The following is a 27,706-nucleotide window of genomic DNA, read 5'->3' on the forward strand; positions in this document are numbered from 1 at the left end:
AGTGGGTCTGGTCGCTCGCGTGCGTGTTTGGTTGCTTTTGATTGCTCCTTTTTTAGCTGCAGTGCAGTGCGTGTGGCTTCGCAGTCGCGGAATCGGCCGGAAAAGTCGCTTTTTTCGCTGTGCAAAGTCGCCGGCCCCGGTGCCAACGGTATCACTTCCGGTGAGTTGGGGTGTGCTGCAGGGGTGGCCGGTGGAATCGCCCGCGGGGGCGCCGGATTTGCGCCGTTTTGGACGGATTCTAAAAGTGGTGATGGAAACCAGAGGAGTTTTCAACTCTGTGATTGTAAACAAAGCAAGCTCTGGATTGCTGTCGTCGTCGTCGTCGGGCGGTGGCGTGTTTTTGTTTGCAAAGCAAGCTGTGTTGTGCAAAATTTTCGCTGCCAGAGTGGAAAATATCGGTGCCAAGGAAAAACGTGGTTTGCGTCGTCCAGAGTTTTATCGATTTTAATTGCCCGGATCCCAGGTGCGACCGGGTTGTGTAATTTTCCATTAATTCTAACCTCACCGCAGCAGCAGGCAACCATTCACAGAAGTGCGTGTGTGTCAAGAGTTGCTACCGCTTGCGTCGCGTCAAAGTGACCTCTGGGAAGGCGCCCTCAACAGGGCAACCAGCAGAATGTAAACAAAAACCGGAAAGGGTTTCTGCGAGCATTATCGATTTCTTGCTGGCAAGTGCGAAAAATTTTCGTTTGTCGACGCCGCCGCACCTTAATAAGCTGCGGAAATTGTCGTTAATAGTCTTCTTGAAAACATTCCATTTCGATGAGCGAGAGAAGCAGAAAATATTTTAAGAACGCTCACTCAGAGCAGCCATAAACAAAACACAGAAAAAGCGCAAGCCGCAAGCTGCAGCAGGCCGTGCCGCGAGGGGTTGGCTGGTGGTCATTTTTCGTATTATTACACCCTTACCAAAAATCATGATTTTTTGAGTTCCAAATCCCACTTTTCATACGATTTTTTGAGTTCAGGTACTACAACCATAAAAATGGTTATATGGGTTGAACTGAATAATTCGTATGAAAAGTGGGATTTGGAACTCAAAAAATCATGATTTTTGGTAAGGGTGTAGAGGAGAAAATCGTGACGTCAGAAATGAACTCAAATCACTCAAAGTTCATTTTGTGAGTGACTTTAACATTTTGGCCTAGTTTGACAGCTACCTCGTTCCCAGGTTTTCTGTGGGTGAGAAAAGGAGGCGAATACTTTATGAAAATCATACCTGTCAAAATTCCTAGCCTCAAAATTTTGTCGCGAGTTGCTTTTCTCCTCTATTGACCCTCATTTGACTGATTGTACCGGGGTATAATAGTACCGCGTAGTATAGTAGTGTGTACGAGGTTCTATCTCTCCCCTCTCATTGATATTATTTTAATTCTGACTCTTTTTTTTTTTTTTTTTTTTTGCTGTCTGCTTATCAGGTCACACGCTACTGTTGTGGCAATGTTGCGCCGTGAGTGCAAATTATGATCCTGTTGAAATATTAAACTTGTTGTGATTCTGCTGGTGTGTGTGACATTAACTCAGGGTGGCCACCTCGGGAAAAAACCGGGAAAACCGGGAAAAACCCGGGATTTTTATCCACCGGGAGAAAACCGGGAAAAACTCGGGAATTCGACTGACAAACCGGGAAAATATTTTAGGTTTAGTTAAAATTTTACAAAACCCTCTTAAATGTATACAATATTTTTTTTTTTCTCAGTTAGAATATTATTTCTGTTATTCTAAATGAAAAATTTGCGAAAGCTATGCTTGAATTTGTGTAATAGACTCATGTTTCTTGGCTATGGATGTTTTTTTTCTTCTGTTGTATCCTACACTGAAATAAAAAAAAAAGTACAAAATTCCTAAATTATAGGAATTTTGCCTCCTTTTTTTATTAAGTAATCCAAAAAAACCCAATTGGGTACTAAAGCCCTGTGTAAATTTTCATGTATAACGGTAAAAAACACGATTAAAAACCATTTCTGATCATTTTTTTCTTGTTAATGTAAAAAAAAGTTATTGACAAGACAACATTTTTTTGATGGATCAACTATGGTCCCCTTGGAACGAGCTGTCAAGTAAGACCTTTTCTGTCAAGAAGGGCCGTGAAGTTATTTTTTAAAAATTGAATTAAAAATCCATTTTAAATCCTTTGCGGTCGTTCAAAGAGTCATTGTACTCAGAAAAATAAGCTTTATCGTTGTGAACAATAATATCACAAATTTAAGCTTAATTTTAGGACCCAATTACTAAATAAGGAAAGGAGCCAAAATTCCTAGAATTAAGGAATGTGGTACTTTTTTTTTTATTTCAGTGTATGATATTTTTACTTGGCAAATTGTTTTTTTTAAATCAAGCAAATTGTTTGCTCTACATCATGACTTTGGCGTTCTCAATTGCGAGATTCTCACTCGATACGGATATGTGTCCAAAGGTTTGAAACGGTGAGGTAATCCAAATCTCTTGGTAAATCTAACCTCCCATCCTTCCCGAGGTTCGAAGTGACGACTTTTGGATTGCGAGGGTAATTACACTGAACTATAAAAATGACAGGCTGCGCAGGCTCAACTCGAGGGGAAGCATGAACTTTCAAAAATATTTAGACAGGACCGAATATAAAAATAATTTGATAAATCAAGTATCCATCAAGTATAATAGAAAATTTACAAAGCCGTATGATTTTTGAAGTATTATTTCAATTAGTCTTCAATTCCATAAGTGCAATTATAATATATTGCAACTTAAAAATAATAATATCATAGAGTTTCTGTTTGTAAATATTATTGTATTTGATAATATTTGAGATTCTCAGCCAAACAAATTATTAAGGACAAATAGCAATGATTTATTTTGAGTGCTTATCTATGATCTTAAATGTCTGAAATATTTAGTATGTACTTTAATGAAACATTAGAAAAAATATCGTTTTTGCAATGCTTTTTTTAATGTCGTTTGAAATTCATGTAAAATTTTAAGATATTTTAAAAATACAATTTTAATAATTCGCAGCACGGTACTTTTTTTACGATTTTTGCCCTTTTTGTGTTTTGGGTTTTTTAGAAAGTTTTTTTTTAATTAAAATTATTTTCGAAAAGTACTCACATAATTTTAGCCAAAAAATGATAATTAATTCACAGAAATTGATAATTCTTGGAAGAATCGTTCTTCTTGAATTCACAAAACCTTTTTTAAAAGAAAATTTACGAGCATTTACATAAATGTTGATAACAATGTATTTTTGCAAATCTTTTCTACAAAAAAATCTTTTGCAAATCTTTTCTACAAAACTAATAAGGGACCATCCACAAACCACGTGGACACTTTTTTGGAAATCTCAACCCCCCCCCCCTTCGTGGACATTTGTCCATACAAAAAAAACTTTTTTGTATGAAGCGTGGACAATCGCCACACCCCCCCCCCCCCCCCTAAAGTGTCCACGTGGTTTATGGATGGTCCCTAAATTGTTGATGCTATTTCCTGCTTTATAGTAATTATTTATGTTATTCTATAAAATTAAAACGTTTTTTTTATTTTGAGTTTGTAAAATCTGTAGAGCATGATGATGAAAAATCCCAATCATTAGGGAAAATAGAGGTTTGGATTGGAAAAAGATAAAATCGGCTTCGTTTAACACTTACTTACTTTGTACTAAGATATTTGAAAGTTTCTTTAGGAATTCAAGCTTTGAACCAACTGTATGCGTTCAAAAAGTATGTTGACACTAACGTTAGCCTAAAAAACATTGTAATTTGATTTAAAAACATTCCGGAAAATTCCTTCTGGGCTCGGGAGAAAACCGGGAAAAAACCGGGAAATTGAAAATCGAAATCTGGTGGCCACCCTGCATTAACTCCATTAGCACAATTTTAATAACTCAGAAAATGCTGTGGATATACTGTGTAATGCCTACTTCTCTATTGTAGAACTGGCTGGTGGACAAGCTTGTTAATATCTGGTCGCCTTATACGACTATTCAGACTTATGTCCTGCTCCTCCTCAGTCGGCGGTAAAAACAGTCCATTTGAATTAAAAGAAATAGTTACCGTGTCTCTCATATTTACGTCTCATTGGGAAGGTTTTGCAATTACCTATTTGACCGATTCTTAGCGAAGCTCTACAAAAAATTTACATTTATCAATTTTTGATGTAATTTCTAAATGAAAGATTGCATTTTTATTAATATTCAATAATGGGAATATCATTTAAAAGTGTTATCTTACGGGGCAATCCATAAACCACGTGGACAATAGCCCACGAGAGGGGAGTCAGAATCGGTCATTTACATTATTTTTCGAAATTATAATTACTGCTCCGGCATCAAAAAGTAAACTTTTTTATAGATTAGTACAATTATATTGAGGTAGGGTGATCAAATCTTCAATCTATGTTTCTCATTGACTTGAATACCTAGCGGAACCAAAATGCGTTTCCCAAACACAGACGTGAAGTTTAAGTACCTGTTCTTCCTCAGCCAATCAATTCCCAAGTCAAAATTATAGAATTGTCATAAGTAAAAGATAAAAGGGGGTGATGTTTGGTGGTTTTCGAGAATTTTAAACAAACTTTCTCATACAAAATCATGGAGATCGAGGCAAGCCATGCGCGTCGTGAAGTTTAAACTGTTGAAAATTATGGTTTCAAATGGAATTTTAGTTTAAAATTATGATTGTATAAAAAGTAGGGTGTATTTAGTTCCGGTGGATCTCTGAGCCGGTGGATGGATTTCGATTTTGAGTTGGCGAAAATTTTCAGTTGAATTTACTTGTTTGAGTGCTTGTTTCGTAACTTTGGTTTCATTTAAGTTAAGCACTGCTTTGGAAGTGTCTACTGGTGTGATACCTGTTTACTGATTATTGTATGCAAGTCTTCATGTTGCTAAAGAAGCCTAAGAATAAAATTGAATAAAGAAAATGAGTTTGTTCCAGTTGATTGTCTTTTATTTTTGCCACTAGATTTTCTGAATTTCTTTGATAAGTTTTTTATTTTAAAGATAAGTTAATTACTAAAACTTGGAATAATATAAAGGTGGCTAGGTACCTGATGTTTACGTCGGTGTTTTAGAAGCTATTACGTACTTGAAAATTCTAAGCATTATTTTAAAACATTGAATTGTTTCAAAAGTTATTAAACTATCTGAGCTTTGTATTGAACATGGGGAATCTCTTGCAGAACTTAATTATTACACAGTCTTGTAATTTCACAAATAATTGTTGCTTTTTCCTCCTCTCCCCACCAGATTCGCGCAATCACCTCACTCTGTCCGATTGTGTCTCTAAATGCAGCATAACTAGCAGAGTGACAAAGGCAGCCAGCAGCAATCACTCCTAGAATGACCGACAACAACAACTTCCACATCCCGCAGCATGTCATCAAGCAAGAGCCGTCGGCGGCGCCGGGTTCGTCACCCTCGCAGCACCAGTTCCAGGTGTACTACTCCCACCAGCAGCAGCAGCAGCAGCAGCCACTGTCCCAGAAGGGGCCGCCGGCGACGACGTTGAAGGTGATCGAATCGATGGACTCGCCAACGTCATCGTCGTCCGTGTCGGTGACGGGGTTGGACTACAGCACGCACCATCACCACCCGCAGCAGATCATCGAGTACGATCCGACGAGCGATCCGAACCATCCGGTGAACGTTATCATCGAGCACCAGCAGGTGGTGGAAACTCAGCCATCGATCGAGCAGCAGGAACAGAGCGTAATTGAGGCGCTCTGCCAGCAGGCTCACCAGAATCGGCTCCAGCGGAAGCGGTTGCGGTTGGACAATCAGCAGCCCGAGAACAACGGTTCCGGCTATCCGAGCGACGAGGACGACGAGGAGGACCCTCGCCGGAAGGTGGTTCACCACGGCGCTGGCGCTGCGGCGGGTCAAGAGTCCATCGAAGAGCAGGAGCAAAGTATTATCGAGGCACTCTACCAACAGCAGCAGCAGAACCAGTTGCGAAAACAGTTGATTCATGAACCCGCCAGCAACCAACAGCAGCCGCAGCAGCACAACCCGCCACTCCACCATCCGGTGTTGGCCGGCTTCCAGCATCGGCACTCGTCCACGCCACCGTCGCGGTCGATTTCGCCCTCCCAGTCGCCGACCGTTTCCGGCACGACCGACTCGGTCAGCTCACGCATCTCATCCGGACCGGCGTCGGCTGCTCAGTTGCAGTCGCACCACCAACTTCCGGCGGCGGCTGCCCTCTCGCTGGCCAACATCAACCAGAACAATTTTATCGCGCGACTCATCAGTAAGGACAACATTCTGCTGATATCGGAGGATCTGATCGAGATCGGACGCAACTCGTCCCGGGCCCAGGTGGACTTTCACGTCGGTTGAAACAGCTTCGTGTCGCGGAAACATCTGCTGCTGCACCACGACCACACCGACGGCGAGTTCTACCTGTCCTGCTTGAGCAAAAACGGCGTCTTTATCGACAACGTGTTCCACCGGAAAGGTGCCGAACCGTTCCTGCTGCCGAGAGTGTGCAGCATTCGGTTTCCCAGTACAAACATCAAGATTCAGTTCGAGAACTTGTACCACAAAAATGCCACCGACGGCCCGCGGGACCTGTTGGAAACCATCGGTGGACCATTTGCTACGAGCAGTAGCAGCAACCTGGGACTTGGTGGTCCCACGAGTGGCGGCAACAACGCCGGAAATATCCACCAGGCTCTTTCGTCGAACAGCAACAACAGCAGCATGTACGCTCCGCTGAAGATCTCTATCCCGCCGGAACCGCCCAGTTCGTCGTCGTCGATGGAACACATCGAGATGAGCGGGCGCATCCGGGACAACGGCAAGAGTCCGTACCCGTCGCCAACGGGAACGATCAGCGCGGCCAACAGCTGTCCGACGAGCCCCCGTCAGGGTTATCACGATTTCTCCGCGTACAGCATGGTCGGCGTCGGCGGCGGTGGTCCGGGCGTGCTCGGTCACGACGGTGGCGGGGGCGGCATGGGGATGCTCAGCGCTGGCAACTCCAGCTTTAACGACTTCCAACCACCCGCCACGTCCCAGTCGCTCGAAAACGAGAAGCCACCGTACAGCTACGCCCAGCTGATTGTGCAATCGATCTCGGCCTTGCCCGAGAAGCAGCTCACGCTATCCGGAATCTACTCGTTCATCTCGAAGAACTACCCGTACTACCGAAACGGCGCAAACAAGGGCTGGCAGAACTCGATCCGGCACAACATCAGCCTGAACCGGTGAGTACTTCCCGAAAGCGGCCCTCTTTCAATTTGACGTGATTCCTTTCTCGTCCTTCCACCTACTTCATCAAGGTGCCCCGGTTGCAGGACGAACCGGGCAAGGGCAGCTTCTGGCGGATCGACCCGAACAGCGAGCTGAAGCTGATCGACCAAAGCTACCGCAAGCGGCGCCAGCGGGGCAGCCAGTGCTTCCGGACGCCGTACGGCATGCCCAAGTCGGCACCCGTTTCGCCCACGCCGATGGACCCGATGGCCGAGAGCCGCGAGGGTTCGCCCATCGACGAGGAGCTGCTGCTGCAGTCGGCGCCCGGTTCGCCCGGCCAGATGGTGGCGGCGAACGCGTACGTGCACAGCAGCACCGGCACCAGCGTGGCCGGCCATCCCGGACAGGAGGGTGAGTTGCGAGCTTGGTGTGTTTTTGAGTGGGGGGTAATTCGCCAATAGCTGAACAAATTGGTACGGTTTCCAACGATTTTTAAGTTACAGCAAGGCGAAAATGTTGAATAACATCCAGTTTCTGCTTTTATAACTCATCTTGCACCACACACTGAGGACAATGGCAATGACGGATTTACTACTGTTGTGAAGAAAGGCAAATTCAGCTAGACCGTTCGTTAGGTCATCACGATACACGATTACGGTGACCCAAAAAAAAAATGACGCTGGGCTTCGGTAACTTCAAGGTGATAGCACCACCTCGAGACTATGTAGCGCTGCTTCAATTCAGTCACATACTGAAAACACAGGAATTACGAACAATCAAGAACGGATATACGGGTTTCAGATAAATCTGTCCCCGGATAGTGTCGCGATGACAGATTTCTCTAAAAACTCAATAGCGATCCGGAACAAAGGCATGTCCTAGACATCAAAGGACGCCTGCTGAAAATTCGGAACGTGGAACTGCATATCGCTACGTTTTAAGAGTTCCAGTAGGATTTCATAAACGAGCTTCAAATTCGCAACTTCGACCAGATGTGAAGACTGAGGATTAGAGGCTAGTGCTTCAACTATCATATCTTCAACGTGCATTTTTCCCACGAGGAAAAATTTGAAGCCGAGAAGGATGCGATCTATGCGGATATTTTTATGGTTCATGAATGGCCCGAAGGTTGAAGTTTCAATGTGGCGAAGACGAAACATCTGCTGTCAGGAGGAACCGAGTCTCTTAGGGCTCTCATAGAACCGAGAGTGACGATCGACGGAGACGAGTTCGAAGTTGTGGTTTGTGTACCTCGGATCGTTGGTGACGTCGGACAACAACTGCAGCAGGGAACTTCGGAGGCGCATTATCCCCGGTACACTGGTTTACAATGGACTCCACAAGACCTTAAGGTCTGGTAAGCTTTCGCGGCGTACAAAGTGCACCATGTACTTAACGCTGATTAGATTGTTTGTTCTCTGTGGGAACAATGTATGGAGGAGAAGGATGTACCGATCTGTTACAACTCTACGGCAAGCTAACCAATTCGGTTAAGTTGGTGTTCAATTTGGTACCGGGTTTAACGCAGCGGAGGGGGTCGCTACGTACAAGGTGGTTAAACCAAGTTAAACCAAGATCTGGAAAGCGTATGAGTTCCATGTCGGAATTGGAGAAAAGCAGCCTACAACCAAGACAACTGGCAACGAATCTAGAGACAGCTCATGACCTGAAGGCTGTCGAACAATTAATGTAGAGTGAAATACGACACAGTCGACAGTTAATAGCTATGGCATATTGTATACGAAAACGGATTCCCAGAACAAACGACTCAGCTGATCAAGGTTACCAAGTGATATGTATCATTGAATGATTCTCAATATTTCTGTTACAGCATTGGCGAATTACTGTTCAAACCCCACTGATCCTCTGATTTGTCGTCTCTCAATTTCGTCACTTTATTAATTTTGTTTTGTTTTCCCATTCTTTACTCAGAACACAACAACTATTCAATGGTTTAAGTTTGCTTTTTTGTTGTACACGTCGTTTCTAGAGACCTAAATAGCATTTATTTGAACCCCATCTTCTTCAGTCCAAGGTTTGTTTCTTTCCGATTCTATCGATTTGAAGATCCAATGCAGATTTGTAAACATTCAAACTTTTCTTCAGTTCAATTTCTAGAAATTCCCTCAAAGTCATCCACCAAACAGCGCGGCGTCCATCCGGAGTCGACCAACAATGGTGGCGCCGGCAACAGGTCCATCAAACAACAACCGCAACCGTCAACAGCCCAGGTGGTGGCCTCATCGACAGCAAATCTGTAGGTACAATCGTGCGTAACCAAGCGCGCAGTGAGATTTTCCACCTTTCTTTTTTACAAACAAAAAAAAACAAAAACACTCTTACAAAAAAAAACTATTTGTATGGTAAAGATATAAACAAAAAAAAACAACAATTCTATATATATTATTACTAACAGTAAGTCCAAAGCGCGAACAAGCCGCTACTGTGTTCGTATGTAATATTGTTTTAGTGCAAGAATCAAACCAGGCTAGAGCAAATAAACTGGTTTGTAACAAACAAAGAGAGCCGGAGTTCACAAAGTAGAAGAGAAAGAGCACCCAACCACACGGTCACCACACGTGCACCTTCTCAGAGTAGAACAAAACAAAACAAAAATCTATTCTTTCAGTAGAAGTGGTTTGTAGTTGAATGTATCGAGCGTGTAACAGGCTAACGAAAAGATTGTATAAAATGTCGATGTTGTTGCTTTTTAGATAAAAACTAAAACAAAACAAAAAAAAACTCTGGTCCACCTCTGTTTGTCCGCCCGCGTCGCTCTTTCTTCGGAGAAAAGGCTCTCCGTGCCCGTTGTTTCCCCTTTTTTGAGAGTGTTGAGCGAGAGCGGAGAGAACAATAGCGAACCACCAAACTGTCAAGATTTCTGGAAACGATCGTGCACACCAACAGAAGCAAAGTAGCAACAACATCTGCGCAAAAAAATACCCCGAAACCGAGTGTTGTTGAGTAGGAATCAAAACCACACAAACAAACCAATACACACACACAGATAGACTAACAAAATGTTTAAGCTTAACGAACAAACTGATTTTAAGTTGGAAGTAGCGAAAAAGAATCGCCACCGAACTCATCCATCCACATCCACACAGACACACGCGTGTACACTTACACAAAACACTCTTTCACAGACACACAGAAGAAGGAGGAGGCAAACATGAGAGAGAGTGACACACACACACACATTCATGCATCTGGAAAGTCGATTGTTATTATACTGTTGGGTTCGTGATGTCTGACGGAGTCTTTACTGGTCTAATGCGTACCCGAAAGCCTTGCTTATTTTTCCTAATTTAGATCACAGTAAAACAAACAATTGTAAGTTCAATCGAGAAACATTTACTTCAAAACGTTTCTAAACTGCTTTAAAAAAAAACATTTTTTCTTCCGCTCAGATTCAAAACTCTGTTGTTTTTTAAACATTCTCGAACTCAACTCAGTCCAACGAACTATCCCTGCGGCAACCTTTGCGCAGTTAGCCTGGCTGTCTTAACGTTTGTGACGTATCGATGCATTTTAATTAATGCATTTTGCAACCTATACCCACCTTCACGTATACGTATCTACTCAGAATCAAATTCTAAGCAAATGTCTGTGTGTGTGGTGGGATGTTGATCCAAAAATTGTCACTCGATTATCTCGGAACTGGCTGAACCGATTATAAACTTTTGTTGAGTACTTCAAAAGTTATGCTAAAAAAACTAGTAAAAATCAAAAATTCAGAAATTTAGAAATCACATAATTCTAAGAATTAAAAAAAATCTAAAATTCAAAATTTTTAGATTTCAAAATCATATTTTTAAAATTGATAGATTTTCTATCCGTTGTAATTTGTTGAAGATAAATTTTGTCTCCTTTTGAATTTTGTTTTTTTCGTCTTTATTTTAAAAATATATATGATGTATATGTTTTTTTTTAACTTATTGATTTTTATTTAATTTTTTTTAATAAAAAAAAAACAAAAAATGAAGATTTTTTTTAAAAATAAAAACGAAAAACCCAAAACTAAAAATAAATCTTCAACAATTTAAAACAGATAGAAAATCTATCAATTTGAAAAACATAAATATAAAATCTAAGAATTTCAGATTTTTTGATTATTTTGAATTTTAATTGTTATTTTTAGTTGTATTTTTTTTGTATTTTTGATTTTATAAATTTCTGATTTTTAAATTGTTGAGTTTTGTTCATGTTTGCAAACTGATTTTCCATCACACCATCAAAACAAAACAAGTGTAATGCATCGACTTCTGACATCAATCTAGTCACCAAGCTGTGGTAGCCGAGGCGTTTAAGTCATTGAGATGGTCTGTTAAAGGTTTCTGGCTCGATTCTCTTAGTTGGAACTTTTGAGTTTTTTTGACGGGTTATTTTTTTAATGAGCTAGTCTAGCAAGAGTCTAGAGGCAAGGCTAGAGGGCATAATTCTCTCAGCCAACTCGGCCATTATTCTAACGGTTATGATTTTTTCGGATGATTGCTGGTCAATTTTGGGTGAAGGTCAATTAAAATTATGGGGAATTGGCTATGAATTCGACGCCAACATTTCAAAAAGCATCATGTACAAACCATGAGTTTTGAGAAAAACGCATTTGAATGTTGAGCATCCATTTTCAATTCCCATTTTAATATAAAAGCAAAATAAGATGTTCTAATGATAACAAACGATGAAAAACGTTGCTTTTATTGATACTTGATCATCCAAATTCAATAAAACATTATTTCCGTAATTTTATTTAAGAAAAACAAACATAACTTCTTTTGAAATCACCAACGTCTATATCACCCTGCTGTCATTGAGGGGGGCGCTTTGTTATGATTCGTTTTTCTTCACCGAATGTACATGGCGCTTTGTTCATGATGCTTTTTTTTCGTCACGAGGTTTATGAAGTCTTTTGTTTGACAGGTTTACAGGGCTATATAAACAGGGACTGCTGATGGCAGAGATTTTGTTTATGTTACTTTATTTAAAATCATGATTAAACAGACTTTACTGAAGTAACTTTTGCTCATTTTTGGTGGAGAGGTAGCTTATTAGGAGTACTTTTAGAATATGCAATAACCCAGAAAGTGTCAAAATGTGCATGATGCCTTTTGAAATGTTACCGTCGAATTCAATAATACCTTGAATAAAAAAACAATAAATTGTGGACGAAAGAAATCGGTATAATCGTGTATTTTCAGTATAATCAGTCTAACATTTTTAGGAAGTATTTATTAGTCAACAGTTATATCCAAAAAGTACATTGATAAATCGGATGAGCTCCAGGGTAAAGGATATCCAACAGTTACCGAACGTCCTCTTCAACGGTGGAACTCAGACCATCCGTCCATCTCGCGTTGATCTTCATCGGATCATGTTGGGATGTTGGGAAAGAAGATTCAACAAGAAGTGAAGACGTCTGTCCCCAATGCAGACAGCAACGCCCTCTGGTTGTCCATGATCCATCCGGAAAGAAGACCAAGTTCCGCCATACCGGCACCAAAGCCCATATTTTTCTAGTCGGAACAAGCCGTGGTAAGTGTCTCCCTTGAATCACCGGTTCTGGGACTACCCGATCGAAGTCACTAAGTGACACTGGACACTTCATTAGTTTCTGAACATTGGAAAAATAAATAAACACTAACAGCCTGTCTTGGCAACGAATATTTTCGTCATCACATGTGATGAAAAAGCACTGTGATGATAATAATTGCGCAATACTCTAGTAAAGTGCGAAATGCGTAATATTTTTTTTAAACTTTGTATTTTTTTTAAATTTTGTAAATCTAAAAAAAATATTTTTTTAAATCTTTTAATTTATTTTTTTTCCGTGCATGATTTCATTTTTCCGTGAATAATTCCATTTGATGCGGTAGCAAACAGGCTGAATACCGGGTAGCAAAGTGAAATCCCGAAGAACTGAGAGCAAATTTGCTACCGCGACAGGTACATACCGCGGTGGGGTTGACGCCGGGTGCAAATTTGATTTGCTTCGATGTTTGCCACCAGCGCTGGAGATGCACTAATAATCGCTTTATTCCTCTGATAATGTTCAAATCTCGAGTTTTTTTTTGAATAGGTCCTATAAACATATTATTATATTATACATAGGGGAGAGTGGGGAGACTTGATCCCCTTTTTTGTATCTCACATAACTTTGTCAATTTCTCACAAAACTATGATCTTTTTGCATGAATTGAAAGCTTAAACATTCAACTATGTTTGGCTGATAAAGGTATTTCATCAGATAAACTCTACGAATCATGCCAAGCGTTTTAAAAAAATATTTTAAACCGGCATTTTCAAAATGTTGGGGGTAACTTGATCCCCTTTTCAACATTTTGAAGAAATCTTAAGCAAAATGTTTCTAATTCATCCAAACTTTTGATTTTCTATAAGTTACAGCAATTTCACATTAAACCTGTACGTTTGTGTTCAAAAAATAACAAGTTTAGCATGCAAAATATTTAAAAACTTAAAATTTTCTTTTTTAGACCAAAATTGAGCATGTTTACAAAAGCTGGTAATTTTTGTTTACAAAACTTTTGAAAAATTGTCCAAACTGCAGTAAGTTATGTACAACTATACTAAAGGAAACTATGTACGAAACCCCAGCCCAATTAATTAATCTTGAGGCTGATTCCAGTGACTGTAAAAATGCAGGGATCAAGTCTCCCTAAACGCATTTTTTTAAACAATTGATTGTAAAAATAGTATGACGATAAATTTAACATCAAATGCGTAAGGGTTTTGGAGTTGATATGTTTATCAAACAATTCATGCATAAAAAATATTTTTTTAAATAATTTTTGAGTGTTTTCTATACTTATCAAAACAAAGAAAAAAGATCTCTTGGGAGTTTTTTGCAGCACTTCTTAGAAAAATGTGTGTAACTCAATCTAAACATTTTTAAATTTTTTTCTTTGTTTTGTATAATGAGTTTTAGTCAATTTCGCACAACTTTCTAGAACAAAGCTAATTGTTTTACCCACATACTGACGAGATACAGGCTTGGGATCAAGTCTCCCCGGGGATCAAGTCTCCCCACTCTCCCCTATGAAAGACAATAGTTTATAGGACCTTTTCAAAAAAAACTCTAGAAATACTTTGATCCTTGATTTGAGGGCCTGTCACAACCTAGTAAGAATTGGATCCTTACATTTCAAAAGGACACATAACTTTTGTAAACAACTAACTCAAATGAGAGTTTACATGAGGTGTGAGAGTTTATAAGGCTTTCTAGTCAGAAATGTACCAACACATTCAAAGTATGTTTACATAACAGCTGGACGTTTGTTTGCATCAGGTTTCCTATCTCTTTCTAGCAAATGTTTTTTGATAGGCGACTTCTAGCTGGTTTTTTTGACTAACCGCCCGATGTGTCAGCCAACATACTTCGCAGGGCTGTGACAGCTCGAGCTCGATCATTGTTTGCATCAGGACACTGTGACGAGAAGTTCGACATTTTTGGGTTAAATTATATTTTTTTCACTGGGCCTAGAAAGCCTTATAGGGGAAATTCTAGTATGTTTGGCAGGTTAAGCACTCGTTCCTAACTCCATCCAATTTGCTGATTTTCACCATTTAAACAACTAATTTTGCAAAACTTTTGATAGAAACTTGCTTGCTCACTTCTTATTTTTTTTTTAATTAGCTTTAATTGAATGTCAAAGTTCTGACCTGCCAACATTAGAGGCACGCTGGAATTAGGTGCTGTTCCCCTATCTGGAGTATTTTATTTTTTTGAAGATGTCCAATAAACCAAATTTTTGCTTTTTGGGTGTTTTTTAATACCCCTGACTCAAGGCGGTTCCAAAAACACCCAAAAAGCAAAAACTGGAAATTTGGTTTATTGGACCTTTTCAAAAAAAAAAACTCCAGATATGTGTATTTTTCCTTTGAACCAGAAACTGTTACAAGAGTCAAGGGAGAATTCTTTTATTACGTAACGCTTAAATAAAAGATTTTTAGACAAGAAACCATGTTTAATAGAGCTTTATGACGTTTTGCGTACACACACTAGCGCACCATTTGATTTTGCTGTCCGGACAAAATTTAACCTCAATCTTGTTCGTGTACGTACACGCAATACATGCGCACGTAGATATCTCTATGGAGCACCCGCAGTCGAGCAGTTTTTGACAGTTCGCTCCATAAGAAATACATTGTAGAAAAAAGCAAAAACTGCTCGAATGGAAGTGCTCCATTGGTAAAATTTTGGCGCAACTTTGACGCGGAATGTTCACGCATCTTTCCTCTCCGTGTAGATTCTGTAGAACGTGATTTGCTACGCAGCAGGCCTGGCCGCTTCGATGGTAATTAAAATTGACAAGAGAGCACGTGGGACGTAATCTAACCACAAGTTCTTCCAGGATGCTATCTTCGGACTGGATGCGATTTTGCTAAATAAGATTAAAAATTCCGCAGGTTTTTATCCCACACCGACACCTTCTTGCGTCGGTTTCGCTACCTCAAATGTTGAAATTGAAGTGTTAAAATTTGATTAGCTATTTCTTTCGAAGAAAAAATCATGAATTCGAAATGGAGAAGTTTATTAGGATATGTCGAATTTCACAAGAGCATTCGTATACAGTCGTTACAATAAATTATCATAAATAGTTTTTAAAATGTGATGCTTGAGGTGGCTTTCCACAGTACTGCATTGTTTGAACTACGCGTTTCAATTCCGATTTGAACTTCATATTTCGATTGCTATAAAATTGGACTACACTCAACTTCTAAAAAAAACCCGGTTACAGCGCACTACTCACAGTCCACTCCATATTCTCGGTGGCTGCCACGTGCCCATCGATGGGGAATCGGCCCGCCAGCATCCCGTGCGGATCCTGGACACGACACCCACTCACGTCCAACCGGTCTAGGCGCTCCATTCGAATCGCTGCTCCGGAAACATTCGTCAGGGTTATGTATTGGAACGTTAAAAGTCGAAGGAGTTTAAGACCTTCGAGCAGGGCAAATGCTTCGTAATTCAGCTTAAGTTGGTTCTCGTGCTCGTTCCGCACGGTGAGTTCCTCAAGAAGCGGACAATGCTTGACGAATGCCGTGAACAGGCCGTTGATTTCGTAGCCGCGGTGCTCGGTACCGCAGATCATCTCTAGCCGCTGAAGTTGCAACGTGTAGGTGAGGTGTTGGACTATCCGGAACGAGTCTCCGTTGATGTGCAGGATGAGCTGGGTGACGGCATGCAGGGAGGAGAAGAAGTTTGGGGCAAATTGCTGCGGGCCGTAGTAGTCGATATCGACGCGGTCGAGGTGAGGGCCGACTTCCAAGTGGAACCGTTTGTAGTCGCATCCACGTAGAGTGAGCTTCCGAAGTTTGGGGGCGATAAGGGTGAAGTAACCTTGAGCAGGTGTTAGCTCGACGTACTTCCATTGTAGGTCTTCCAGGGCTGAAAGGTTCAGCGAAGGATCCCTCGAGTACACACCTCCATTAAGCCAACCATCCATGAAGAGTTGCTTCAACGTAGCAGACCAGCCCATGTTGCTGGCGAAGCTACCGTTGTGAAAACAGAATCCGTTCAGTACCAACTTCTCCAATTTCTTGCAGTTTCGCTTCAAACTGGCCAGCATGACATCGCTCGAGAAGACCATCTCTACATCCCGGAGATTCGGCATGTGCTGGAAAATACGGTCCCAGTCTCGTTCCTGGAATTCGTCACTAGCCCGCCGGATCAACAGCCGTTCCAGGTGTGGCCTGTCCACGGAGAAAAACGGCTCCCACATGGTCGTATTCAAGTCGACCTCCAGCGAGACCATCTTATCACAACCCTCCAGATCAATCAGCGGATCTTCCCAGTACAGTGCCTCCTCGTTCGCCATCGAATCCAGCACGATCCCCGCTGACTCCAGCTTGGGCACGATCAACCGGAACGCCGTACTAACCCGATCACGACCCAAGTACATCTGCAAATAGTGCAGCTTCTTCAATTCTCCCATTGTCACGTCCTGCTTCCCAAATGGCGACCAATCGATGTTCTTCGTCAGCTCCAGACTCAGCTCCGTAATCCCACCAAACAACGCCCCATTCGAACGGAAGCAATCGAGCAACGAAGTCGGTTCCCCCACCACCGAAACATTCTGAACGTTCCACAGACCAACCACCTCCGTCAAAAACTCGTTCACACTACCATTATCAGGTTGATCATCGTCGCCGCCCAGCACGATCGAAAGCTGCCTGTAGTTGCGTTGACTCGCTAGGAGCGCTTCCCGAACCTGCACCGGCTGGTCACCGCTAATCCGCAGCACAATCCCCCGGGCCAACGCCGGACAGCAAAACAACGTTCTGTTCCAATGTTGACAAACCAGCGAACACGCCAGTCGATCCTTGAACTTTAACTGCCGGAAGATGCGCTCCAGCGGTTCCAGGGGAAGCGCGCCCCAGTCGGTGTCCATGCTCTTAAATTAGAACGCTTCTACCTCCAGCTCGGTAGCACAGTTGAATGATAATACAACATGGTGTTGTTGAACTCCGGCTCTCAATGGGTGGAGTGGGGTTGTTCTGAAGGTGTGCGCGCACATGGGGGAACCTTGACAGAGTAACTGCGCTGTGTGTGTGTTTTGTTTGGAAGAGAAGTAAACAGAAGCTTATAACAAACCGAAGGTGCACTAAAATATCATAAACGGGTCGAAGAAAGGCGCCATGGAGGAATGAGTTATTTTCGGAAAAACGTTTCGGGTTTTGGAGATTAAAAATATTAAATTATTTGAGGAAGTTGTATTTCGATACATATACTAACTAAATAGGAAAACAAGCAAGCATAATACAAAAGAGCACAGAGGCATCGAATTAAAGCTTTGAATAATAACCCATTGTTTGCACTAACCTGTTAGCTATCCTGAAGGTTTTTTTTGTAACTTTTTTTTTCTTTAATTGATTTATTCGATCAATTAAAAGTATCAGTAAACCATAGACTAAATATTTGAATATTTGGCCCTTTTAAATGTAAGTCTTGATTTAATAAAAATGAAAATATTGTTTTCGAAATGATCGGAAAATTTTACGAATGTTTCATAAATCGGACCATTAATTGCTGAGATATCCACATTAGAAAATGGTGGATTGTTTAGGTGAGACTTAGAAAACATCAATTTTCCTATCGACAAAGTTCAAAAAAGCAAAATATAGAGTTTTCTCAGCTTTTCAAACATATTTTCTTTCAAAGTGGGCAAACATGGGCACTAATTTCAAAAAAATATTATCTGCGACTATTTTCAAAAAAGTTACCTAAAAATGGCTAAAAATTTGAAAACGATGAAATTAATCAAAATTTTACTAAAGTACTTTTTGATTGCAAATTCTATTTTACATCGAAAAATGGAGTTGGAAATTTTTCGAGACCAATATTTCGAAAATCAGTATTGATTAAAAAAAATCATAACTCGATCAAAGATGTTTTGCCCTTTCTGGAAATTTCTGAAAAGTTGGCATTTGATGTCCTCTAAAACATATCAGAATGTGTGAATAAAATAATAAAAATAGTGTTTTTTTGCAAATCAAGTTTGGATTAATTCATATATGAGCTTGACATTTCGGTCAAGTAGGTTTCCCATACTGATGGGTTACATATTTAAGGGTGTAATCACATAAAATTGCATAAAATAATGCAATATTTATTTTACACCCGGGCCTTTTACACGCAGCTGGATTACTACTTTTTTAGCTGTGTACAAAAAAAAAAAACGAATGACCGAAATCTCAGAGAATTGCTCAAATGGGCAGCAGCGGCAGCTAAAGCAAGCCAGAGATGGTAAAGAAACTCCAAGAAATCGTTCCCTATCCTTTGTTTTGCTATTCGTAAAGCCATTTCTTGACCCCTTTTCTTGGGAGTTGCGTATTGGCCTAATGTTAGGACAACGAACTCAATAAAATCATTTAATGCGATTGTTTAAAACTATGGACTCTGAAGTCTTTTGAGTCTTTTAATATTTCACGAATAATTCAAGCAAAACAATGTAAATGAGCCCAAGCCCAAGTGTAAAAAAAGAGTCTGTCCTGCTTGTTCCTAATGTAAACATCCACTGAGGAAAGCAGGACAGACTGTTTGTTTACACTTGGGCTAGGGCCCATTTACATTGTTTTGCTTGAATAATGCTCAGAAATTGCCATGTAATCAGTTTGCCCTTTTACTACTTTTGATAATCCGGTTTTAGACCCGGGTCCACTGTACTGCCGTTTAATATAGTCCGTCCCACATGTATATAAACAGCAAGCCGATAAAAATGCAAGAACATTTTTTCCTGCTCATAAGACCACGTGTTGGGATTTCACGAAAAAGTGGGATTCTTTACGGGTTTTTAGACGAAAATGTAGTAAATACTATTAGTTTTTCTGATAGTTCACATGACTTTAAACCAAACCATGAAGTTTTTCTTCCAAGCAACAGTAACTTATTATATTGCAGACAACTTCCCTAACACGGACGGGAACTTCAAGTATCTAAATGGGAATCGGCATGTAACACGCAACACATTTCGTTTTTCTGGATTGACACCACATCAGGAAGATTAGAAATAGAGCTCTTAAGACAAATGTCTTTGTCAAACAGTTGAAGGGAAACCCGTTCGCCTTTTTAATCTTCAGAATGATGTTTTCAGCGACGTCTATGCCGCTGTTCCCTCCACACTGTGGGCAGATCTATCATGCAATCTTCCCCATGATATGGGGCACGATTTTCAATTGCATAACACCAGCACTCTCCAATGTTAGTGGCTTGAATCCGGAATAGTTTGTTTAGCACGTATCTTCTATTTTTCGGAGATCACAAATATAAACGCAACATCGACTTCTTTAGCTTTTGCGATGTCCTGATCCTCCCAATATGTTCACTCGCCATTGTTAACACAATCGTTAAACGCTTTCAGTGAAGTTAATGCATGGGCAATTTCGATTTCTTCCGGGGTCTTAAATGTGACAACCTCACAAAGTGTAAGATGGTTTCTTCTTGTCGAGATGCACCGTCAACGGTGCTGTGGGGAACGTTCGGATTAACAGCATATTCCTTGGGAACCCTGACATGTATTTCGCCGTTAACGATGAAGTAGCAAACATAAATCGGTGTATCCCTAGACATGTCGTAGACTACGCCAACGGACCCTGGCATGGCGACGAACCGACATTGTTACAACTAAAATACTGATTCTCCATCTTCTTTGAAAAGCTGGACATGTATAATTTTAGATCTCGAATAAAACTCTAGAGCACTTGCTTTTTCGCGCGCAACGCAGCAGCAATTTCAAGCGCATCTTCGCGCAACGGCGCCTGTACCGCCTGTATCGAACGTGTGTGTGCAGGTATTTTGAAAAACCGACGCCACCCCCAGGCAAGAAAAATCAAATCAAAAACAAACCGACGTCGTCGTTTTATTTTTATTTCGCCGCATGCTTTGGGAGCGTTCTTTTATGACTTAACGCAAAATGTGGGATTTTCCGATCCCCTCCCCCGAAACGCGTTACGTAATAAAAGAAAACTCTAATAACAGTGATGCCAGATATATTAAAAATGCGAATGATACAGATTTTTAGATTCATCAAAAAATTTGTGTTTCAAATCAACAAAGCGTTTTGTTCATTCATATTCAAGTGCCTTATTTTACTGCGTATTTGTTGATTTGAACACTCAGAAAAAAGTACTGGCAAAATCCATAAGAACGTCTTATGACCTTTCGACATCAGAATTTTATTCGGATGTCATAAGATTTTCTTATGGCTGGGAGGGGAAATTTGACAAAGCCGTCAATTAAGATTTCCATTGAGTTATCTTATGACATTCATAGATGGAATTGTGTACAGAATATATGGCAATGCTCATAGAGATCATATTAACATTTATCATACATTGTTTTTTATACCCATTTTTTCTTATTTTTAATTGAATGAAATCAAAAGTTTATTTAAATTTTAAACGTGTATATTTTTGAATTATCGTAATACAGTCGACTCTCTGGTTGTCAATATCCAAGGGACCGTCGAGGAAGAGAATCATCAGTTTACAGAACGATGCAAAATGAAGACTCGATTGGAAATATTTTTTTCTCGATATCCAGCTGGCAACGTCCATCAAACAAAAACAAACTAATGTCAAACACCCTTCAAAGCTTCGTTTCGCCAAGAAAAATGTCTATGCAAGCCATGAGAAACTGAAATTATTGACAACCGGAAGAGATTTTTAAAGCAAACAGAATTCAAGGGACCGTCGAGGCAGAGATCCTTCAAGCAAGGGAAAATATCGAGGAATGAAGATAATTGAAGTATGCAGATTGAAGGGACTGAAAAATTAATCGATAGATGGAGAATTGGGTCCTAAAGCCCTATGTACATTTTTATGTACAACGGTAAAAAACACGATCAAAAACCATTTCTGATCACTTTTTTTCATTTTAATGCAAAACATTTTTTTGACAAGACAACATTTTTTCGATGGATCAACTATGGTCCCCTTTGAACGAGCTGTCAAGTAGGAGCTTTTCTGTCAAGAAGGACCACGAGGTTAATTTTTCAGAATTGATTTAAAAATCCATTTTAAACTCTTTGTGGTCGTACAAAGGGTCATTGTACTCAGAAAAATAAGCTTTATCGCTGTAAACAATAATATCAGCAATCTAAGCTTTATTTTAGGACCCAATTGTTGATATCGACAAGCCAGAGATTCAACTGTATAACCAAAACTTCATTTCATTTTTGCTTCGAGGAGATGTTTTCTCCGTTCTTATTCGTGGTCGCCCCACTGTTCCTCCGCTGTTCGTTGTCCCGTTGGTTTCCGCTGCCTCCGGTTTTCTGTGATCCTTGATTCCTATCGGGAATCGTCTGCTGAGGGAAGTCGCCGCGCGAAGTGCGGGCACACGTCCGACCAGTCCAACTGTCATCCGAAGAAGGAGGAAGAGTCCGCCCGGAACGCCCGCCTGTGTGCGTGGCACTCACAGATCAGGTTTGATCTGTCATTGCAGGGCTGGGCAAAGGGGCACTCAGTGGAGTGCGCTCAATTACACCACAATAGGGTGATCTACACCACACATCTCACCTCTTCTCCATGAAAAAAACAGCTTGATTTTTTTTATAAATTGAGTTTGACAGTAATGAATGAATGAATGGTAAGAAATCAAGCTTTCTTTCGTCATGGAACTACACAGAAAAAAATATGTGAATTTACTCGACACGGAAAAAATGAATCACATGTAAACTCAGTTGATGTAAACATGAGATTCGACGTAAACGGTTGAATCACACGTAAAATCATGTTTTTACGTATAATTTGTTGCAAATTTACATCAAATTGAATTAAAATTTAAATGTTTAATGACGTGCAGAAGTGTTACATCATAAAAGATGTAACATTCGGAAATATTTTTTTGTGTGTACACAACATCTTTTCGTCCAACAACTGTTCACTTGCGTCTTTACTGAACAGTTCCGGCCGAATCCGTCGCCGGCGTTTGGCTGGACTTGACCACATAAAATATTTTCAGTAGGATTAAAGATCTTCAAACAACGTCTTGTCGCACACCATGTGTTGCATCTGCGTCGTGAAATTTCACGATTTTCCTCACGCGATGTCACTATTATTGCTTTCAACAGCACCATTAACCCATCGATGGAAAGACTTTGTGGTTATTTCCTGTTTTTTCGGTACCTTTGCTCCGGTCGTCCGGTACTCCAAAAGAGCTTGAAAGAGCTTGAGCTTGAACGATCCAGGATGCGCAAACAGACGTTCTTCGTCCCATCTTAACGTCGACCGCACTCTACTCCCGTAGAACCTTCCTAACTGGAGGAGGAGCGCTTGAATGTTTCTGTAGCAGGCCTTGACCTGCACAGCTGATGCAAGTCAGTTCAATCCCGACCACCAAGCAAGTCGGATGTAATAAACAGTTTTTCGCTACAACCAAAACTGTATTTTCTGTTGCATAGCAACGTATCTAACAATTGGCGACGAGGAGAAAAAATTTTCTCGGAAAATTCTCGAAGCTACCAACCCTCAAGAAGTCATCAAGATGACCGATCCGGACTTGAAGAACGCGATTTTGCGGCTGACGGACATATTGGCCAAGCAGCAGGAGACCCTCGAACGGTTGCAGAACCCGGGTCATCCGGCTGGCGGCGCAGAACGGATCGTCGAGTCGCTGGCAAGCGGAATTCAAGAGTTCCAGTACGATCCGGATGCCGTAGTCTTCTTCGATGGCTGGTACGGGAGGTACGAGGACGTTTTCACCAAGGACGGCAAGGACCTCGACGACCCCGCTCGTGTGAGGTTGCTTCTACGGAAGCTCAGCACGCCCGTCCACGAAAAGTACACCAACACGGTTCTTCCCAACCATCCCCGGGATTTCACGCTGGCGCAGACCGTCGCGAAGCTCAAGAAGCTCTTCGGCCGGCAGAAATCCGTTTTCCACGCCCGTTACCAGTGCTTGCAGTACGCCAAGAACGACGCGGATGACTTCACGACCTATGCTGCCACGGTGAACAAACACTGTGAAGCGTTCCAGCTCTCCAAGCTTTCCTCGGACCAGTTCAAAGCGCTCCGGTTCGTCTGTGGACTCCAATCGCCACGGGACGCGGACATACGAGCCCGACTGATCTCCAAGCTAGAAGCCGACGAAACCGCAGCTGTCGAAGCAGCCGCAGCAGGCGCTGCCGCCGGCGACGCTGGCGCAGCAGGCGTTGCTGCCCGAAGCAGGGTGACCCTGGAGAACCTCGTGGAAGAGTGCCACCGTGTGGCCAACCTGAAGCAGGACACGCTGATGGTGGAGAACAAGGATGCACGCAACGTCAACATTGTGTCTCGCAACCAGAAGAAGCCTGCCTCGCAGGGGAAACCAAAAACCCCGAAAACGCCCTGTTGGAAGTGCGGGGACAACCACTACGTTCGAGAGTGTCCGTTCGCTTCGCACACCTGTTCCAGATGCAAGCAACAAGGACACAAAGAGGGCTATTGCTCCAGCAACAAGCCCACCACCTCGAAGCAGACGAAGCCCAAGGAGAACGTGAGGTCGAAAGGTATCTTCACGGTCTGCAACATCGGAAGCAAGCGTAAGTTCGTTCCGGTCGAGCTCAACGGCACAGCAGTCAAGCTCCAGCACGACTCGGCGTCCGACATCACCATCATTTCGCAAGAAACATGGACCAGCATCGGACAGCCAGCCGCTCGACCCACCGACGAATCTGCTGTCACGGCTTCCGGAAGCGGCCTCAACCTTCTCGCCGAGTTCCAGACCGAGATCACCATCGGAGGCGTCACCAAGCGTGGACGCATCTTCATCTCGGACAGCGCCGAACTCAACGTCCTTGGCATCGAGACGATGGATCTTTTCGATCTGTGGTCTATTCCGATCAACAACTTGGTCAACGCCGTGCACCAACGCCCCGACCAAGTCATCGAGCAACTCAAGCAGCAGTTTCCGGAGGTGTTCCGAAGCACGCTGGGTAGATGCACCAAAGCGCAGGTGAAGCTGTACCTCAAGCCCGACGCACGTCCAACATACTGCCCGAAGCGACCAGTGGCGTACGCCGCTCTTCCGAAGGTGGACGCAGAACTGCAGCGGCTCCAGGACAACGGTATCATCTCGCCAGTTCAATTCTCGGACTGGGCAGCTCCGATAGTCGTCGTGCGCAAGGCGGACAACGTCTCCGTCAGGATTTGCGGTGACTATTCGACGGGGCTGAACAACGCGCTTGAATCTGACCGTCACCCGCTGCCTCACCCCGACGACCTCTTCGCGGAACTGGCTGGCGCACACTTCTTCACACATCTCGATTTGTCTGACGCCTACCTGCAGGTCGAGGTCGAAGAGGAATCGCGCAAGCTGCTCACCGTGAACACGCATCGTGGCCTTTTCCAGTACAACCGACTGCCGCCTGGAGTCAAGCCGGCGCCTGGAGCCTTCCAGCGCATCACCAACAGCATGGTTGCCGGCATTCCTGGAGTCAAGACGTACCTGGACGACATCCTCATCGCTGGCCGCACCAGAGAGGATCACGATCGCAGTCTTCGCGCTGTTCTCGAGCGCGTGCGTGAGTATGGCTTTCACTTACGCATCGAAAAGTGCCGTTTCGCCCTGCCACAGATCAAGTTCCTCGGACACATCGTGGACAAAGACGGCATTCGGCCCGATCCATCCAAGACGGAGGCCATCGCCCAGATGCAGCCGCCGAAGGATGTCCAGCAGCTGAGGTCCTACCTCGGCGCAATCAACTACTACGGACGGTTCGTGAAGCAGATGAAGCAGCTCCGGGCTCCCCTGGACAACCTGCTCAAGAAGGACGCACCCTGGCGCTGGTCCGCAGAATGCCAGAAATCGTTCGAGCAGTTCAAGGCCATCCTGCTTTCCGATCTGCTGCTCACCCACTATGACCCGTCCAAGGAGATCGTTGTCGCAGCAGATGCATCGAAGTACGGCCTCGGCGCCGTCATCATGCACCGATTCCCGTCCGGTCAGGTGAAGGCCATCGCGCACGCCTCTCGCTCACTGACGCCAGCGGAGATGAACTACGGACAAGTGGAAAAGGAAGCCCTGGCCTTGGTTTTCGCTGTCACGCGATTCTACAAGATGCTGTACGGAAGCCACTTCCTCCTGAAAACCGACCATCAACCGCTGCTCAAGGTATTCGGCTCGACGAAAGGCATTCCTGTCTACACGGCGAATCGTATTCAACGCTGGGCCTTGACGTTCCTGCTGTACGACTTCGACATTCAGCACGTTTCGACGACGGCTTTCGGATACGCTGATTTCCTCTCCCGGCTGATGTCATCCCAAAGCCGGCCAGACGAGGATTACGTGATTGCCGCCGTCTACGTCGAATCCGAAGCCAGAGCCATCCTCGACGACTCAATCAGCAACCTTCCAGTCACTCATAAGATGATCGTGGCTGAGACGCGAAAGGATCCAGTTCTCCAGCAAGTGGTGAGTTTCCTCAACGAAGGTTGGCCAGCGAGCGCCAAGCTGATTGCTGACCCTGACGTCAGAAAGTTCTTCGCTCGGCGCGATGGACTCCAAGTCGTCGACGACTGTGTGATGTTCGGCGATCGGATCGTCGTGCCCCTCAAGTTCCGCAAACGGATCATTCGCCAACTGCATCGCGGACACCCAGGGATGGACCGCATGAAGTCTCTGGCCCGCAGCTACGTTTACTGGCCGAACGTAGACGACGATGTGGTGCAGTTTGTTCGCCAGTGCAAACCGTGCGCTGCTGCAGCGAAATCCCCGACGAAGGCGACCCTCGAGTCGTGGCCTCTCCCGGACAGGCCGTGGCAACGTGTCCACATCGACTACGCTGGACCAGTCGATGGTTACTACTACTTCGTCATCGTGGATGCCTACTCCAAGTGGCCCGAGATCTTCCGCACTCGTGCCAAAACCGCAACTGCAACCCTGGACATGCTTCGTGAGACCTGTTCCCGTTACGGCAACCCGGACGTCCTGGTCTCAGACAACGGAACGCAGTTCACCAGCGGGCAGTTCGAGGAGTTTTGCCGTGCAAATGGTGTCACCCACCTCCGCACTGCGCCCTATCACCCGCAGTCAAACGGCCAAGCGGAGCGATTCGTTGACTCACTCAAACGTGGCCTCAAGAAGTTGAGTGAGGGGGAAGGCTCGCCCACACTGGAGCACTTGCAAACGTTCTTGTCGGTGTACCGTTCCACGCCCAATCGGAACACACCGAACATGACGTCTCCAGCTGAAGCATTCCTTGGACGACCGGTGCGCACCACACTGGACCTGCTGAAGATGCCTGTTCCTGCCACACCGGTCGCCGTCAACCACAAGCAGAACGAGCAGTTCAACCGTCGGCATGGAGCCGTCAAGCGCGAGTTCATGGACGATGACCTGGTCTACGCCGAGTACCACCAGCGCAACACCAAGTCCTGGATTCCCGGCCGTGTCGTCGAACGGAAAGGTTCCGTCAACTACATCGTGCAGCTGGACCTGGAAGGAAGACAGAGGATCGTGAGTTCGCACGTCAACCAGTTACGCCCTCGCTACGATGCTGAAGTTCCTGACCAAGTCCAACAACGTCTACCGTGGGAGATCCTGATCGAAGAAGCTCGACCGATGCTGCTAGCCGACCAGGAAGAACATGAAGCTCCCATCGAGATCGACATTCCTGTTCCGGACAGTCCCGCAGCACCGGCCCTGCCTGGAACCGAAGATCCACTGGAAGGTGGATCTGGCACAAACCACTATGTGCTGCCTGAAGAAGATGCCGTACCCGCCGACAAGCCCGTAACGCCGCCGAAGCCGCCGACACCGGTACTTCCTGTTGGTCCACGACGTCCCATTCGACCATCCAGAATTCCACGGTGGCTGAATTTGTACGACATCTCTTAAGGGGGAGATGTAGCAGGCCTTGACCTGCACAGCTGATGCAAGTCAGTTCAATCCCGACCACCAAGCAAGTCGGATGTAATAAACAGTTTTTCGCTACAACCAAAACTGTATTTTCTGTTGCATAGCAACGTATCTAACAGTTTCACAAATAACTTTTGCTGTCCGCTTGTCGCTTTACGTGCTCCAGCTGGTCCTCTGCAATTCTTTCT

The 27,706-nt window shown here is 43.4% G+C and overlaps 3 protein-coding genes across 3 annotated transcripts; 2 read left to right on the plus strand and 1 right to left on the minus strand.

Moving 5' to 3' along the window:
- Positions 1–10,412, plus strand: LOC120431295 (forkhead box protein K1-like). Its single transcript, XM_039596460.2, is given in 4 exon segments — positions 1–160; positions 5,219–7,179; positions 7,242–7,576; positions 9,272–10,412. Coding segments are annotated over 3 exon segments (2,358 nt in total). The 5' UTR covers positions 1–160; positions 5,219–5,311; the 3' UTR covers positions 9,427–10,412.
- Positions 10,413–15,697: 5,285 nt separating this feature from the next.
- LOC120412859 (uncharacterized) lies at positions 15,698–17,741 on the minus strand. The gene has a single exon (XM_039573477.2). The coding sequence runs from the start codon at positions 17,572–17,574 to the stop codon at positions 15,916–15,918; it is 1,659 nt and encodes a 552-aa protein (XP_039429411.1). The 5' UTR covers positions 17,575–17,741; the 3' UTR covers positions 15,698–15,915.
- A 5,233-nt stretch (positions 17,742–22,974) lies between these two features.
- Positions 22,975–27,632, plus strand: LOC120413469 (uncharacterized protein K02A2.6-like). The gene has a single exon (XM_052707205.1). It carries the CDS (start codon positions 23,166–23,168, stop codon positions 27,495–27,497), a length of 4,332 nt encoding a protein of 1,443 aa, XP_052563165.1. The 5' UTR covers positions 22,975–23,165; the 3' UTR covers positions 27,498–27,632.
- The last annotated feature ends 74 nt before the right edge of the window (positions 27,633–27,706 follow it).

The sequence above is a fragment of the Culex pipiens genome, chromosome 1 (genome assembly GCF_016801865.2).
Source record: "Culex pipiens pallens isolate TS chromosome 1, TS_CPP_V2, whole genome shotgun sequence".
Classification (NCBI taxonomy): domain Eukaryota; kingdom Metazoa; phylum Arthropoda; class Insecta; order Diptera; family Culicidae; genus Culex; species Culex pipiens.